Source organism: Gigantopelta aegis, chromosome 10 (assembly GCF_016097555.1).
Source record: "Gigantopelta aegis isolate Gae_Host chromosome 10, Gae_host_genome, whole genome shotgun sequence".
Taxonomy (NCBI): domain Eukaryota; kingdom Metazoa; phylum Mollusca; class Gastropoda; order Neomphalida; family Peltospiridae; genus Gigantopelta; species Gigantopelta aegis.
The window spans coordinates 59,829,798-59,848,599 of NC_054708.1; the positions used below are offsets into that span (position 1 = coordinate 59,829,798).

At 35.1% G+C, this 18,802-nt stretch overlaps 1 protein-coding gene across 2 annotated transcripts in view; it reads right to left on the reverse strand.

The window, feature by feature from the left end:
• Nucleotides 1–974: 974 nt before the first annotated feature.
• The window catches only part of LOC121382753 (clarin-3-like), a 32,544-nt gene continuing 14,716 nt past the window's right edge, over nucleotides 975–18,802 (reverse strand). For both annotated transcript variants that reach the window (XM_041512330.1, XM_041512331.1), the window contains 2 exons: nucleotides 13,269–13,451; nucleotides 975–10,807 (listed from right to left, as the gene is read on the reverse strand). In XM_041512330.1, coding sequence (XP_041368264.1) covers nucleotides 10,545–10,807; nucleotides 13,269–13,451 — 446 coding nt within the window. In that variant the 3' untranslated portion in view covers nucleotides 975–10,544. The remainder of the gene's footprint in view (nucleotides 10,808–13,268; nucleotides 13,452–18,802) is intronic.

Consider the following 18,802-nt stretch of genomic DNA (forward strand, 5'->3'; position numbering starts at 1 on the left):
ATGTTTTAAAGGCTGCGGTATGTTTTTCTGTGTGGAAAAGTACATATAACAGATCCCACTTAGGACACGTTATAATCATATGTATTATTAACAGCTACCAGCTGTTCTTGAGAGTTGTTTCTCCCCTCATTTTGAGTTTATAAAGGCTCAGTGTCAAGACTATCAAATGGTTGACATCCAATAGCTCCAGCAGATTTTCTCTCCTACGCTTATGATCCTCCCGAAACATATTATAGATATACATAAATCCTCCTCACGGTATCATACACCAATGGCTGTAATTGTTACTGGCAAACAATATGCAGTTTTCAAGTACTGGTAATCATGTTCCGAGCATCTGTAGTTGTTAATCAGAGTTGGAATACTTGCATTTCGATGTTACATTTTGAAGAACCTTTTGACACACATTCATTTACACATTGTCCTGTCTTTAACAACTGGATAAAGCAACTACATTCTTCTGATTATCATATTAGTCAAGGCTATTAATCCTTGTAGGCCTACAAGACAAATTAGTCATACTAGTATAAAGCAATAATCTAGTTACTTGAGTTTTCGTTTTATATTTCATGCAATTTTTATAAATGGTTCAATCTATATGTGGTATTAGTCCATCTTGGAGCGGGACGTAGCCCAGTGGTTCAGCCCTCGCTCGATGCGCGATCGGTGTGAGATCGATCCCCGTCGGTGGGCCCATTGGGCTATTTCTCGTTCCAGCCAGTGCTCCACAACTGGTATATCAAAGGCCGTGGTATGTACTAACCTGTCTGTGGGATGGTGCATATAAAAGATCCCTTGCTGCTAATCGAAAAGAGTAGCCCATGAAGTGGCGACAGCGGATTTCATCTCTCAATATCTGTGTGGTCCTTAACCATATGTCTGACGCCATATAACCATAAATAAAATGTGTTGAGTGTGTCGTTAAATAAAACATTTCTTTCTTTAGTCCATCCTGATCTAATAAGTCAACACCATTCTATTTAAATGACTTTATTGTTTTGCATTAGATAATAAAGGTCAACAAGATAGAGACATGTGTGACACATAAATTCAACAAGCACAACCAACTGCCATCCAGTAGGCACAAAGGGTGGACAGTATACTTTCTGATATGTACGTACACCTGTACATGGTTTATGCTGTCCTTTGGCAAATCTACAAACATGAATTGAAGATGAACTTGGAACAAATATTTCATTATTAAATTGTCAAAAAGCTAATTCGTAAATTTTGTGTCATGTAAATCTACTAACATTTTGACTCAAGTTTTTTTTTAAAACATAGTTTTGCTAAATATTTTCTGACCAGATTTGTATAATTGCTACTATTTTATAAAGTACAGCATAAACCCTGTTCATGTATATCAACAGGCACACTGGTTGGGTGGTACTGTAAGTATTGTTACTTACAGCCATGTATACCAGTAGGCACACATTTTGCTATGTACAGTATCTGATATGTACATTCATGTATAGTCAAAGAAAGATAATACTAAAGAAATCAACAACATTACTTGGAATGCTCAGAAGATACTATAATTGCAGTAATACCTAATCTTTTGGAAAACAGCAATACTAAAGTTAACATACTAATTTTCCATGACTTTCCAGGCCTAGTGCTTATAAAACTTTTAGAGTCTAGACTCGAGACTCTGAGACAGTATCGTCATGGCTACGCCATACAAATTGCATGCGTGTGACATCATTTGAGATTGAGTCTGGACTTAAAAAGTTTTATAAGCATGGGCCCAGGTCCTCAAAATGAGGTATCTGAATAACTTTTCTAAACCCGTGTAGACTGCATGGTAACAAGACATGGGCTTTTCCACACAGCCAAACCATCCTCCAGACACTATTAATAAATCACAGGTGGAACATAATGTGCATACCTCAATAAGCATTAATAGTTTTTAACTATGACCTCTGAAAACACGATATGTAAAACTCACTGCTGATATGTATCATAATAAGTATATGTTTACTGGGAGTTGGTGCCTTTATTTTAAAAAGAAAAGCGATTCACAGTATTAACAACAATATATATTCAGCTGTGCCGAAATAAGAGGATCACAGGCTGAGAAAAAAAAAAGAAATCAGTGGAATTTGATATTTGAAAACTGAAAACCTAACATAAAAGCTCCCTGCAAAAATGCAGTATGATTAACGTACTAAGGGTTTGTTGGCCGTTTTAAAAAGATGTTCAAGCACACCTGTCTTGGGCATCTGCAGAGTTTTCCCAGTGAGATCTGCCCAAGATGGCCTGTGCCAGACAGTGTTTCCATGTAGGACCAATACAGGCATGGATCGGGGTGGGGGGGTGGGAGGGGTGTGTGTGTGTGGGTCTGAATCCCCTGCTCAGGAAAACTTTTTTTTCACTTACATTTGTATTTTAATTAATAAATTAATAAATAGGCACTCTTAAATATTTTTCATTTAATTGCATATTTTGCATATGAACCCCCCTACAAAAAATTCTGGATCCGCGCCTGCAATAATAATTTTATATTCTTCATTTTCCAGGTGATGTTCGGATTCTAAACACAAACCTTTATATTTTCTTTTACAGCTACAAAACATGTACATGGTACTGGCTGCTGCCATCTTGCTGGTATCTATTTCAACAATGGAAGCAAATACACTTGAATCTGCCAAATCAATTTTAAAACTTCACAGCACACCCTTTATTTAAGTATTATTTCTAGTGATGGTTCTTTTGCAATCATTGGACAAAGCCATAATTAAAACTAGTTTTAAAATTTGTAAATTTTCAAAACTATTAATATTATAAATGGAAATATAATTTGTAAATAAATATATCTCAAAAGGCCTAACAATATATACATGTATTACGATAAGTTTAAAAGTTAACACATTGGCCAGTTAAAATTCACAAATGTTACTATGTTAAGAATGTTCAAATCTTGTCCAGATGAAGGTAGTCATTTCAATGGTTGAGCATAAAGGAAAAATTTAGTGCATGCATAAATGATTCCAAAATCAAGTTTAAGATTTTTACAATTCACACATTTTTTTCTCAAATAGCTTATCACTTGCCATTTGGATATCTATTTATTTTTAACATTAAGTAAAATATGTAAGAAAATGTAATAAAACAAAGTGACTTTTTCTCACTGGATATAATAGTGATAGAAAAATACAGCTCTGCTTAACAAATGAATGAATCATTTCTGATAATTAGGCATCTTGTTTAATAATCAGATGGGCATTAAAAACACAAATAATTAAGGTTTAGAAATACAGGAAAGAAATTCAAGATAAAAACATCAAATTCATACCAGTACATTAATTTATGAATTTATACAATACAATCTAAGAGTTCTTTAAAAAAATTAATGTTCTTTGTAACTCCAGTATTTTTCATGTGAAGCAACATTAAGGCATAAAAAAATTGTTTCTTTCCGACCCCAATTTGTTTTTCAATATATTTTTGTTCTTCAATTTTTAAAATTATTATGTATGTGAAAAGGTAGTAAATTTTCTCTTTTTTTAAAGCAGACCTACCCAACCTATTTTTTCGGCACATTAGAAACAATTATTTTAGGCCTAATTTTCATATAAATAAATATACGTCCTAAGTATGTAAAAAAACAACAAGAAGAAGATAATGACTAGGATCTTCTGGATATAATATTGTATATATAGAAAACAATTAAGAAATAAGAAATATATGGCAGTAAATCATAAGTGGAATTTAAAAATCAACATTCATCAAATAAATAACATGTTTAATCATCCATTAACAAATCAAATCAACTCATTAAAGCTATCAGACATTTGGGTAACAAATTCATACTGCATAATACATGTAGGCCTCAATGTAAGTGAGGGTTTCCAGCACACCTGAATTGAAAATTTGTAATTATTATTCAATTAATTTTACCAGTACATTATGTAAACAACATATATTTTATTTTACATCATTAGTTTTATTAACAGAAGACCTCAATTTTGTAAAATAAAATAATTCAAATAATTCAATTTAAATAATTGCCTATTAGTAAAAAAATAAAAAAAAATATATATACATGTATATGTACATGTACTTGATTTTTTTTAATTGTTTTTTTTTTACAAATTATGTTCAAAATTTAATAAAACTCTTATGCTAGAATGTCCAATAGAATGAAATGAACTGGGCTGGGACTAGGTGGTATGAGAAATGATGTTGGCAAGGTGAACAAGGAATATTGTTCAAACCTTTCAGGGGAGGATGAGCTTTAAGTGTTAATGACGCATTATAATTTAGTGTTCATTCAGTGACAATCATCAAGTTGAAAACCATTCCTATCGATGGCATAGCTAGAGGGGCTGAGGTCAGGTCAGGTCAGGTCACAGGGCTTAACGTGCACATTCAGAGCAAGCTGTTGTAGTGCACACCTGTGCAGGCGTTGACTTAGGCCGGCTCCTCCATCCAGGATAGGAAAGGGTTGGGGTGGGTGAGAGAAGGGACCATCTGCACTGGCAGGTGGAAGGGGAACCAGTAGCTCGACCAGAGTCTGTAACAGGCAGGGGGTTGCTTTTGGTGCTATAGAATTTGGAATGTTCCCTAGGATTAATGCCAAAGGGAAAAAGTAGGAAAATTTGAATGAAGAAAATTTTGTACATTTTTGACTGGTCCACCAAATTGGAAAGGGGGGCAGAGGGGGCTAAGGTCCCCCACTTTTATATTTGCCTGCTGCCCCATAACATGACTCATAGACAATGTGGATACCCCCGTCCTGCCAATGTGTGTGCCTCATTATAAAATCTTACTATGTCTATGTGTCATATTATTTTTTTTAATTTGACACTAGATTAAGTAGTAGCATATAGGTCTAAAGAATTGTAAATGGCTCCAAAAATAAATAATAAAACAAAATGGAATGGAATGACTGGAGAAAAAGGAATGTTTACTTAACATGATATCAAAATGTTGAAACCGTGGTTTGTACAGGTTAACAAAAAAATCCACACACAAACATTAAGGCCCAAGCAGTATACCTGCACCAAACAAGAAAAATAATTGTAATATAATCAAAACGAGACGCTGAATAAAACCTGTAATCACAATAATACTCCAATAAAACAAAGGTAAATACAACACAAACATGACTAAGAACACTCATGGAATCACAGAAAAATAATTAACATAATTTATACAGGGATAATGATTATCAAGTGGGTGATATATTTGTTTACATAAACTGTGTCAAATCAATATACAATAGAAATTCACATATTTTATTTTTCTATTACAGTTTCATTTTGAACAGTCTGTGGGTAAATCAAAAGCATACTGAGCCTAAGTATTAAACATAGAGCTGATTTCTTTGGATCAACAATTACTTGCAATTTTTGGCATACCTAAAATAAAACTTGTAGCACAATGTTGCATAAAAGACAAACAATAATGAATACATGTATACAAAGATAAATGTATAGGAATCAAAGTGCAAAATATTCCTAATCTCGCACCACTATTTTTAATTCTTTGATTCAGTTTCCAGGAAGCTACACAAATGTTAAGAAAAGCACCAGTATGTATGTAAATTAATAAATTCATTCATCAATATTCATTCTCTATTCTATTTACTAATCTACACCAAGCACATACAGTGAAATACCTCTTTAAAAACCAAATACCTACAGGACCAAGGAAATGTTTTATTTAACAACGCATTCAACACATTTTATTTACGGTTATATGGCGTCAGACCTACAGGACCAAGTCTAGTTTTAAGTTCATCTTAACATTCATTCATTCATTCTTTCCTTGCTTCATCCTTTCCCCCCTTAAATCCTTTTCTTCACTGCTAACCCCATATATTACATAAAAATATTTTATGTATCCATGTTTAGTTATACTATTGAAATGTACCCTATGTATTCATATTATGTTTATATTAGCGTATAGCATGAATGTAAGGCCCCTAACCCTGACACTACCATTTTTGTTTCTGGGGTTAATAAACTCTTTTTTTTTTTTTTTTTTAAATTGTTTTAGTTTCTACTTTAGAGAGGTGTATTTTCTGTAATCATATTTAACAAGAGGCCTATACATGTTGTATTAATATAAATTCACAAATTCAAAATTTCCAAAATATCTCTCTATTAGTCTGTGAAGACTGCTCCAAAGAATCATAGTACTAAATTTTAGAACTATTCAATCAGCATTCTAGGAGAAGATAACCTTTAAATTTTTAATCTTAAATTTCTATTTAAAATGATTAAATTTAATAAAAATTAACAAAATACCTAATTTCAACAATATCTCTCTATTAGTTTGTGAAAACTGGCCCTGGGAATATTTATACTAAGTTTCAGAACTATCCAATTGAAACTGTAGAAGATAGACCTCTAAATTTTCAATGCTAAATTTCTATTTAAATATTTTTAATTTAATTCCCAGAGAATAATAACATCAAGTTTTAGAACTATCCGATTAAAACTCTATGAGAAGATAGACTTTAACATTTTAAATTTAAATATAAAAAACCTTTAATAAAAATTCAAAAATGTAGGAGCAGATAGACTTCAAAGAGAATGTTGACGGGCGGAAGCCGAACAAATCAGCAGGAGAAAATCTCTGTGGATGTACGTTGTAATACAGCTAAATAGGGACTGTGAAAATCATTCGATTTTGAGGAAATTCCAGTTTTACAGAGGGTCTGGTTTTGAGGAATTTCACTGCACTGCATGTTTACACTAGTGACCTTTAACATACAAATGTCGCCAGTATGGCACTTTGCTTATATGTAACTACAATTTAGAGCCTATTAATAAGACAGAGCTTAAAAAAAAAGAGAAGCTATTAACATGTTAATTACTTTTGTATTTAAGGTGCATACAGAGTTTTAGTTTCACACTTATAGTTTTCATTTAGTAAGAACGAAAAATCAGTTTTATTCCTATGTGGCCTCAGAAATGTCTTCTAGCTCAGAGCTTTCAAATATCAAAACTCCAGCCCTTCATAACTCCAGCCCTTCAAAACTCCAGCCCTGCATAACTCCAGCCCTTCATAACTCCAGCCCTTCATAATCATGCATGTTTTTAGTGCAAAGAAGTTGAAATATGTTTAACAATGGATTCTAAAAGCTTTTTTTTTTTTCAAAACACATGGATGTAAAATATGACAAGCATTACAAAACTGTAGTAATGTGTTGACAACTCTAAATGCATCTGAACACAAACATGATGCCAGGTGGCATACAGCTAACTGAGGATGTATTGATTACTACATACATGTATTTAATACAAAAAATATTATGTGTAAACTACATTAACAAAAAGTAATACTCTATCATTTAGCACTTCACATCATGAGGTGGGGTGTTAGTGTCAAGAGTGTGATAAATAATTAACAAAATAGCTATGTTTTGAATAATCTCTCTCTCTACCTGTTATCTAATGTCAGAGATAACACTAACTCTCTGTCTCTCTTTGTCTGTCTCTCTCTGTCTCTTTAACAGATCCACCCCCACATCAATTACTATTGGCCTGCACTGTACTGTAAAATTATCCAATCCCAAACATCTTGTACCAAACCATATTGATCATAATCTTCGACTGGCTGTGACCAGGTCTGACATCACACAACTAATTTAACACTAGGTGGCATTCATAGTTAAAAAGACTAAAATAATGGCTGTATCTACTAAATAGCAAAATTATTAGTATTTTAACCTTTATTTAATTAAATATGCAATTTTATTATTTATTATTATTATAGCAAAATCATGTTAAATATATATTGATGAAAGTCCATGGCAGTCTAGAAACCTTAATTTAGCATTCCTTTAATAGAGTATTCCCGTCGAACCCAGTTCTGTATCCAAGTTGTATGACACCTTGTTTTCTTGGCAACATGTGCATGTCTGTTTGAAACTGTCATGTACAACAAGTGCAATGATATTAACAAGATAACAGACCACAGACAACGCTGCACAAATGAAAGAGTAATCCAGGCTGGTGCGGTCGCTGGAACTAAAGTGAGCTTCAACATCCTCTTGTGGTAAGACATTGTCTTTGAATTCCGTAAAAAACAATCCAAGGTAGAGGCCACTGGTCAGAAGTGAACACAACACTAAAAAAAAAGCCACCAACATAACATGATATACAACAGTGGACAGTACAAAACAATCAATTGACTGAAGAAAAGAAGAAAAAAATTACGAAAAAATAACATACATCCAGTTAACAAGAACAACATCTGCAACTGCCCACGGCAATCATCAGCAATGCAATCCGCAATGCAATCAGCAATGCCGTGGAGATTGCCATGGGGTTTTTAGTTCTCCACGGCACTTTTTTGCCTTGGACTATTCAGGGTGGTTTTTTTAATAGCATGTTTTTTGACAGTGGACATTTTCTTAATTGCATGAATGCAACACTGAAACAATATATGCAGGGGTGTGATACCTATTTCAAAATAAAAGCTGAAACGATATTTCAAAACCAAACCATACCGATACTAATAAAGATAATTTTCAGCATTTTAGATCGGTCAACTTTGTGAACATAAATTACTTTATGATAAAAAAAAAAGATGTAAAAATATACGTTTATACTATTCTTAAAAAAAAATGTTGCCTAGCTGTTATCTAATGTCAGAAATAAGACAGACTATAGTGAAAATGGGGAGGAAAAAACTCACCAGTGATCTGGCGATTTTTTATAAATCAAATTACACTTACAGCAGTAAATACACAATGTACATGGAATTTACTACAAACTATTTATTTCTGAGCCAATTGATTTCTATACTGAACACAAAAATAGTGGGGGGGTTGGGGGGTTCTAAACACTTAATTTTCTTCTTAGGTCAAACCAAACTGAAATGATTTACAAAAACATTTTCGAAGGATGGGACGGACTAAAATAAAAATGCTTTTCATTTGAAATGTGCTTAAGATCATATTTCTTCTTAGTAAGTATAAAGAGTATATATACATTCTTATAGTGAACAATATACTACACAGATGTAACATAAAAATGGTCTCCTTTTTTTCAACATATTAAATAATGAAAGAAACAATCAACAAAGTAAAGAGGAGATTCTAAATCTAACAATAAATATGTTAAGATCTGACAAATTGAATAAGCATTAAGAAAAACACCAGAAAAGAACCGTTGTAAACTAATTTTACCATGGCACTGGGACAGCAATTCTTTTAAAGAAGAGACTCTTAGGGCGTAAACAGTCGCCTGAATAAATTACTGACCCCACCTACCACTCAGAGTGCATGGCATCCATTTTCTTGGTGGTTCAGAATGACAAAATTCATGATTGGTTTCTCCATGAGAAAAAGAAGCATTCTAACAAATTTAGTTACAAATGGTCTACAGTTTAAATGCATTTTTCTCTACAATTCAGTAAATTTCACCACTCCCCGGGTGCCTAAAGAGGACCCAACATTATACCCGGTAATTAAATTCACAACTTTTGATACATCATCAAATGTCCTTTACATATATGAAGTCTATAACATTACTGAATGAAAAGAGAATGACCAAATTCACAAATTTGTTTCTGCATATACCAAAGTAAGCTTTTTAACCGAATTTGATTCAATTAGTCGAGTGGCTCTGGAAAAGTGAAAAATGTGGAAAGTTTATCTATGACGCATGACAAAAACAAACTGAAATAGGTCACTTGAGCCTTCTGCTCAGGTGGCCTAAAAAGAAGAATAAACTCATGGATAGCCCAATTGGTACTTCGTAACACACTGGTAATTCTAAACACAACATTCTACAGAAAAATACACTTTTCTCTGAATATCCATTTACCAAGAAAAATCCACAAGATTAAACAAAAATTAATTCAACCTGATCTCACAACACTATTTGTCTTTTGTGGCCAACATAGCAATACATTACAGATATAGAATTATATATGTCATTAGTATATATACATCTATAATATACTTTCCACTCTTACACACACTTGTCTAATAATAATAGCATTCCCTAAACTTCATTCTCACTGGCGCCAAAGTAAATGGCTTCTAATGCCACAGTCAGAAATACAGGGCTTGATCTTAGCAGTAACCTGGGGTGTTTTGGCTACCAATCTGTTGCATGGGCTACCAGATGTCTAAACCCAGTAGTCCGCCGGTCTACTAGATTTTTTTGCACATCCAGTTACTCCACAATCAACAAGACGCTTAAACACGTAACCCCCCCCCCCCCACCCCTCCCCCCACCTAACAACATGTTTAAATAAAAATAAAGTTTTTTTTTTTTAATTTATTAAAATTCTGGAGCTACAAATTTTTACTGAGGGCTACCAGATTTTATAACCTGGCAGACCGGTGGGCTACCACTGAAAATAGTTAAGGTCAAGGCCTGCACACTTTTTATATATGTCATCAATTAACAATTATTTTAAACTGTAGTTTGCAAGTAACCAAACATTTTCCATTCCAAGTTGCCTAACACACACCGTAACCTTACATTTTTTGTTATCACATCCCCATAATCACACTCCTGTATTATATCCCCATGCTACATTCCTTTGTCCCAACCCTATGTCCAAAAACCCCACTCCTAGTACAAGATCATTCCATCAACCTCCTTCTCACTGGCACTAGAGTAACTACAGGACAACTGCAGTCCTGAAAACATTAAGACAATGACACTGAAGAGGAAGCTGCCTGCAGCTCCCACCACCAGGTAAAATGAATAGTCTAGATATGTACGGCCCTCAGACGTCCATCCGATGTCAACATCTTCTTTTGGTAGAATGTTTTTCTGAATTCCGCTGACAAACAGTCCGACATAGAGGAGACAAGCGAGGAGGGAGAATATCACTGAAAGGCAAGACGGGATAAGGATAAGCACGAGATAGGCAGGACAATACGCACCAGCCACTGACATTTGTGGAAGGAAGGAAGAAATGTTTTATTTGAACCAGTGTTCGACAAGTGTTTAAAAAAGTCACTAGCCCTCACAGTAGCTTTGACTTATGTCCTATGTATTATCAGTGTTCTCGCTGCTCCATTTAAGCAGGGCGGCCCGCCCCGCTCTTGCATTTTGTCACCCTCCTTTCACATTCTGCAGCCCTCCTTTATTTTTCTATGCCCCTTTATTTTCCCACGCCCTACTACATTTTACAGCACCCATCTCTGCTATTTCCAAAGGCACACTTTTTATCCTGTTCAGGCTGAATGAGAAATTCCGCTTGGCAAACCTTCGTGGAATTTCCTATCCTTACTGTCACAGGATAAATCAGATATCTTACATCATTAACTAGTTATTCTCTATATAAACCAAATTACTGAGCACTGTAAGATAATAGGAATGTCCATGGCTGGTGTACAAACAATGGAGAAATACACAAAATAATGTAGAGTATATACAAATGTGCAGGATGGGCCATTTGGATCAGGTCAACACATAACATATATATGCTTTGCTGTAATTCAAACAGGGGAACAGCAGGGTGTATGAAGTGTTGCTGCATGAACTGCGACCTACAAATTATTAAGCACATGTATTACTAACTTGATAACAAATATAACACTAAACGGACTCCACACAGTCATATTGACTTACTCAATAGTCAATACCATATTAAATATAATTAATTTCAGCTAAATATGTGGTGATAATGTCACATTTGGATGGAGCAATGAACAGTTGCTCACACTTGCCTCATACTCACCCAAAGATGGAAAGTAGGTAATGTTTCTACACTCACATTTTGCTTTAGTAGCTGTATATGTTGTCATGATGCTTTAAACAGTTTATTTTATAAATACATGTATGTGGAAATGCTCGCATTATTTAAAATTTATCATCTGAAGTTTGTTTCAGGAGATGAATGACTTGCTCTCCTGCTATTTCCAAACTGAGAGGCCTGTTAAGCAAAGTCTATATATTATTTTTGTCAGTTAACATAAATGTCTGACGAAAGATTAAAAACAACTGGAATCAAAACACATTGGCTCTATCAGTTAGTATGTACTTCTCCATCAGTATGATTATTTTCAAGCTAAATATCTCATGATAAAATAAAATAAGTTTCAAACACAAATGTAATTCTTTGTCATTATTTATGTAGTTATTAATTGATCTACATATTGTAAATTAAAGGGACACACCCTAGTTACGTTTATTTGTTAACCATTACGGCGTTGTTTTTCGCTATTAAACCCCATTTTTCACAAATAAAATTGCACTTTACTTACATTTTATTATTTAGAATACACATTTCCATTCACCTGAAGTGCTTTTTGGTAATCCTGATGTTTGTAAAACCACGAAATGATTTTTTGCATTTTTTCACAAAACGTGTTGTCGAGAAAAAACTGTTAAGCAAGCGAGGTCCAATCTATTTTTAATGTCACAGACCTTGGTATATCACGTGACCGTTATCATTTTGGTTCGGTTTGTTTTCTCATGCACGGTTCGCGCAATCAACATCCCATTTGTTGTTGTTCATTTGTGAGATTTTTCTTCACAGTTCGTGAACATTTTCAGTAACAATAAAGTTCAGACAAGTGTCTCAATACAAAACGTTACAAACCCTTAAAACCAATAATTTTGCTAAGTCTTACGATATCTGGAGAGGGGATACAACCAGGACAGAACAGTTGGAACATGTCCAGGAGAGGTGAAACGAATGCACCCCAAGTCTGTGAAATTTGTTGTGACGTAGGCATTGTTGTGCTTCTACCGGTGACATCAGAATACTAACTTTCAAAATTATTTCAAGCAATTGGGACATGGGGATTCCCATGGTATTTATCAATATAAAACCTGCTTTTTCACTCCATTTGATACAAACATGATCTAAGTGTGTTACAGGTTTGTAGATTAACTAAATTATAATTTATTTTCACTGGATGGAACTAGGGTGTGCGGCTTTAAAAATAGCTGATATTTAGATAATTTGTTTCTAATTTTCATTATTATTCATACTTACCTAGTACTAGCACAACAAATATGCTATTCAACCTGAGTCATACCTACACACTGCTATCCTTGCACGGGCTACCTGTAACTTCATAAGTTGAATACAGTCAATTAGTCAATTATATATATATATATATAAAAGTAATTCTTGAATCTTAGTGTAGGTAGCAGTTCAGCAACAGAGCTGTAGTTGTGGGAAGGCAGGGGGCTTTGGTATTTATGGAATACTCACAGATTGCAAGCAAATTACCCCTCCCCCTTTTTTTAACAGAAGAATCAACTTAAGTAGTTTATTTTGTCATTACTTGTATACAATTATATGTTCATCAAATATAAATGTAATCTGTAACTTACATGCTAGTCCGTTCCACAGATACAGGCCAGCGGGTCCAGTAATGGTCTCAATGGGTTTGCCGAAGATGTTGAATATGGCAAACATGATGGACACCAGGCCCCAGACGACACCCAGGGCCAGCGTCACAATTGTGGAGACCCACAATCCAAACGAAAATAAACCAAAATCAATCAACTCCTTCACTGAAAAGAAGAAAGTAAAAAAACAAACAATAATAATTGTTTTCATTTTATTTTATTTTATTTGTGTTACTGTTTGTTAGTTTTATTTAAAACATGTCATTCTGTTAGTATTCAGGAACTTCAAACAAAATATATTTGGTAGTAAACCCAGGGCACCCTCACTATACCACCAACTCAATATATAACGCCAAAATTACATTGGTACATTGTGGGCGTTAAATCAAGGTTATACTGTATATGATTCATTATGAGTGGGTTTCTTTTTTTAATATGAAAAATATCAACACAGAGTCTATGTTAATCCAAGACAAAGTTGATAGTTTACATATTAAAAAACATGAGTAGCAAATTCTATTTATCCTATAACACTTGTAAAATAATATTTTAATTCTATATTTAGTACATGCCAGTTCTAAAGTTGCCTTCATCAGTAATATGACATCATCACAAATAGAGGGCGGGACGTAGCCCAGTGGTAGGGCGCTCGCTTGATGCGCAATCAGTCTGGGATCGATCCCCGTCAGCGGGCCCATTGGGCTATTTCTCATTCCAGCCAGTGCATCACGACTGGTATATCAAATGCCATGGTATGTGCTTTCCTGTCTGTGGGAAAGTGCATATAAAAGATCCCTTGCTGCATTAGGAAAAATGTAGCGGCGTTCCTCTGTTGACTACAAGTCAGAATTAACAAATGTTTGACATCCAACAGCCGGTGATTAATGAATCAGTGTGCTCTAGTGGTGTTGTTAAACAAAACAAACTTCATCACAAATAGCACAAATGTAGTTTGACATAGTTTAAACAAAGTAGCAGCATGTCAGGTGAGTTATCACACTTTTATTTAATATGAGATTCACAAATAAATTCACATTTACTCCTATGTAAAAACAAAACTTAAAATTTTCTGTACCTGGTGTATGATAATATGTATTTATAAACATATTGTGAGGTTGACATCAGAAATGACTACAAATACATGGGAGCTAAAGCAAGCAACACACCCTTGGACTTATTTGTATTTGTATTAGAAAACAATGTTATCAGACAGGGAGGTTTATTAAGCCCATTCCTTTTAGTATTATCATTAAAAAATTATGTTACAAGAAAAAAATGTGAGACTATAGCATTAGTATTCCTATATGGTTGCTGGATACAAGAAAACACTGCTCTCTCTCTTTACCCCAATAACATGATCATTTCTACAACAGCCTTTGGCATGATCTTGATAACATTTTATTGGTAAATATTTAGACAGCACTGGCCAAGAATCTGTGTGGGTTTTTGTTTTGTTTTTTGTTATGAATACAATGTACAGTGTAAAGCAACAGACACATGTAAATACACACACAAAACAGAACCTGCAATGAGATTAAACAATACGATCACATAATGACAATAACAAATAACAAAAAACTATCTTTGCATAAAATAAATCAAATCAAACAAACATTTTTAAAACACTGATACGCTAAGAAACTCTGGTACACAGCTCAAACTAAACAATGATGTGCAATGTAAATTGAGACTTTCGAATGAAGACGGAATGTCCGAACAATTCGACAGATGACTGGGGACAAAGGTGAAACGGTGTTATTATTTAGTTATTCTGTCGACATACACGTACACTGTATTTTGTGTTTAAGTTATTTTATATCACATTGTTGACTGCTTGGTAAACACTGTAAAGATGTTTGGCAAACAAGCACAGCCTATTGTGATCACACTGTCATTGTAAAAAGTATGTCGGTATGCAGAAAGTAACACAACCTACAACTACATACAGATTATCATACTTAGAGAAAGGCTCATCAAAAAGTCGACAAAACATAGAAACAGTGTTCTCGTGTCCAGGCAAATTCAGTTTTGGGATGACATTTTCAATGACAACAAACATTTGATAAATTAAAGGGTGTGCTGATATTAAAGAGGATATTTCATGTTTTTCGTCAACTATGATTTATATCTCACGGGTCACGCAAGCGTTACGAGTGTGATATGGTTGCAAACTTCACGAGATGAGATATACCGTAAATCATTTGGCAATTTACCTTTATGTTTAAAATGCCAGCAGCAAAATAGTTCTGGCTTTCTTACAGTAAAGTTAACACTTTCTACAGTGACGATAACACATTTTTAGAGTGAAATAGTGAAATTTTCACTCTAAAATGTGTTATCACTGAGTGACTGATAACACTTTTTTTTCACTGATATTTTAAGATATTTCACTCAATGTTATATAATAATAACATATATACACTAGGGACCAATTTCACAAAACATCATAAATGTAGTTTTGAACGTAAATTTATGACTTAGCAACAATTTGTATTACTACTAACATTATTCTAATACAGTCTGAAGTATACCGGTATATATACACCTGGAAAAAAGTATCACAACACCCAAAACAATCAGGCCTCATATCAAAATTTCAAAATATTTTAAAAGTCTGTTTGTGGGGTCCACAATCATGACCCTTTTGCTACACCATATATTGAGATACGGTCTGCACGTGCTACCGTATGCGGGTAGTGAAACGTGCATTATGGGTACCCCGCACTGGGCAAAACACGTTTTTCAAGCCACCGTTCTTACTGTTAGAAAACTGAGAAGATTTTGTGAATTAATTGATGTTATTAGAAAATGGGGCCTCCCCAACTGTCAGATGGCAGGTTATTGGCATGCAGAATGCGGGTATGTCCCTGAGAGCCATCGCAAGAAATGTTGGCCATCATACATCCACCATCAGCCGATTGGTCCGGAAACATCAACAAACCAATGACGTTAAGGACCGTAATCGTTCCGGACGACCACGTGTGACAAGTCATAGGGAAGATACCGCCCTATTGAGACTCACCAGGATTCATCCGTTCATGAGAAGTGGCGTGTTGAAACGAGAATGGCTGCCAAATCGTCGTCTTTCAGACAGAATGGTGCGGAATCGACATCCGTTGTTAACCCGTGCTCACATTGCCGCACGGCTGGCCTGGTGTCAACAGCGACGTCCATGGAATTTAGCATCATGGCGGAGAATACACTGGTCGGACGAGAGTCGATTTCTGTTGTTCATGACTGACGGTAGAGCCCGTGTCTGGCGCCAGAGAGGTACAGCTTATGCCCAAAGGCACATCTTGCAGCAGGTTCCGTTTGGTGGAGGGTCCATAATGGTGTGGGGTTGCATGTCACACGATTGCAAACTCGACCTTGTAACTGTCTGGCAAAATCTAAACGGACAACGCTACCTCACAGACATCTTGGACACGGTTGTTGTGCCACACTTTGATAATCATCCTTTGAACACAAGGCCAATTTTCATGGATGACAATGCTAGGCTGCATCGTGCACGTGTCGTCACTGACTTCCTACACTAGGAGGCAGTCACAACTCTACCCTGGCCTGCCAGGAGTCCAGATTTAAACCCCATAGAGATGATCTGGGACATCATGGGTCGCAGGGTACGTGAGAGGGCGCCTCCAGTACAGAATCTGGCGGAATTGGAACAGACTCTGCACCAGGAATGGAACAGAATACTTCAGCGTCAGATGCAACGTCTCGTACAGTCGATGAGGAGGAGGGTACGGGAAGTTATCGCCATCGGAGGAGGTTACACCCGTTACTGAGGGTCTGGGAAGTCGATTTTGACGAGGGTTCTGGATTTTATTCTGACTGGAAGGGGTTCCACAGGATCTTGATAGAATGTTATGGTTTGTGTACTTGGGTCATTTGTTGAGGACTGGAGGGCAAAATATTGACAGTGACTGCACTTGCGAACTTCACACAACAAAACTTAACAGCACCTCATTTTTTGTAGGTTTTTCATCTTTTGGGGTTCTCAGAATAAAATGCGTGTTTTTGTTTAGTATGTTGTTGAATTTGTAATTTAATTCTTCCCTGAGGTGTATTTCATCCAAAAAGTACACTGGCATGACGTTTTTATTTGCATTTCGCATATGATTGACGATAGCATTTGGCTATTATCGAAAAGTTCGGGGTGTTACGATACTTTTTTCCAGGTGTATATATATATATATCTATATGTATTTCTTCTTTTTTTTGGTTCTTACAATAATACATCTTCCATAATGATCACATTTCTGTGTTAAATAGAATGAATGAACGAATGAATAAATTAATGAACAAATTAATTAATTTATGCATGTATGAATGAATGAATGAATGAATGAATGAATGGATGGATGGGTGGATGGGCGGATGGATGGATGGATGGATGGATGGATGAATGAATGAACAGATGGATGAATGAATGCATGAATGAATGGCTGAATGAATAAATAAATGTTTAACAAGACCCCAACACACAAAACACATCACCTCTTGGGTATCAAAGTGTTAAATAGATGCCAAACACATGTAAGTGTATGGCAGACCTGTATAACTGGTAGTTGCAAAAATAAACTTATGGGGCCGAATTTACAAAGCCTGTTTATGTCTTACACATGTGTAACTACATTACATTTATAATGCTTAAACACCTGCATTTAAGAAAAACGGGCTTCGTAAATTTGTCCCATGATGTTTGTGAAATTGGCTCCAGGCTATATGGCATCTTTAAGGGGAGGGGCAGTGAATATTTTGTTTTTAAAATGTCTATCAGCTAGTACAAAATAATATACTTGAGGCCTGCCTGTATTATCATATGATATGCTATCTACCAGGTAGTACATGCACAATGAAATTTGATAACAGATTAGGGACAACACAAGCCACACCCTGTGTGCAGGTTATCTTAGCACGGTATACAATATATACTGTAGTGGTAGTAGTACATTGCAATATTAATATTATTATCCAAACTACATTAAAATTTAGAATAAATCATCCAGGAAGAGTTTTTTGGCTCCCAGGCACAAACCATGCACCTGTTTCTCCATCAGTGTTGTCTGATAATAAGATTAAATGGGTATGTAATAAAGTTTGTTATCAACTAACTTCAATGATTTTCCACAATTTCTTAAAGTTTTTCGGGTGGGTTTTTTAACGACACCACTAGAGCACACTGAATAACACATACCACAGCCTTTGATATACCAGTCGTGGTGCACTAGCTGGAACGAAAAATAGCCCAATGGGTCCACCGACGGGGATCAATTCCAAACCGACCTCGCATCAAGCAAGCGCTTTACCACTGGGCTACATCCTTCAGATGCTGTGGATGAGGGTTTTGGTTGCTGCCATTCTTTCCTGTTAGTGTTGATGTGATTCCTTAGGTGTTTTCAACAGTATATTTAATTCTTATTCAGTACTCAGTTGTTATTTTTTTTCACATATTGTACACATAAAAACAAACCCAAACCCAAACAGATTTCATCTATAATTCATCATCCAAAATA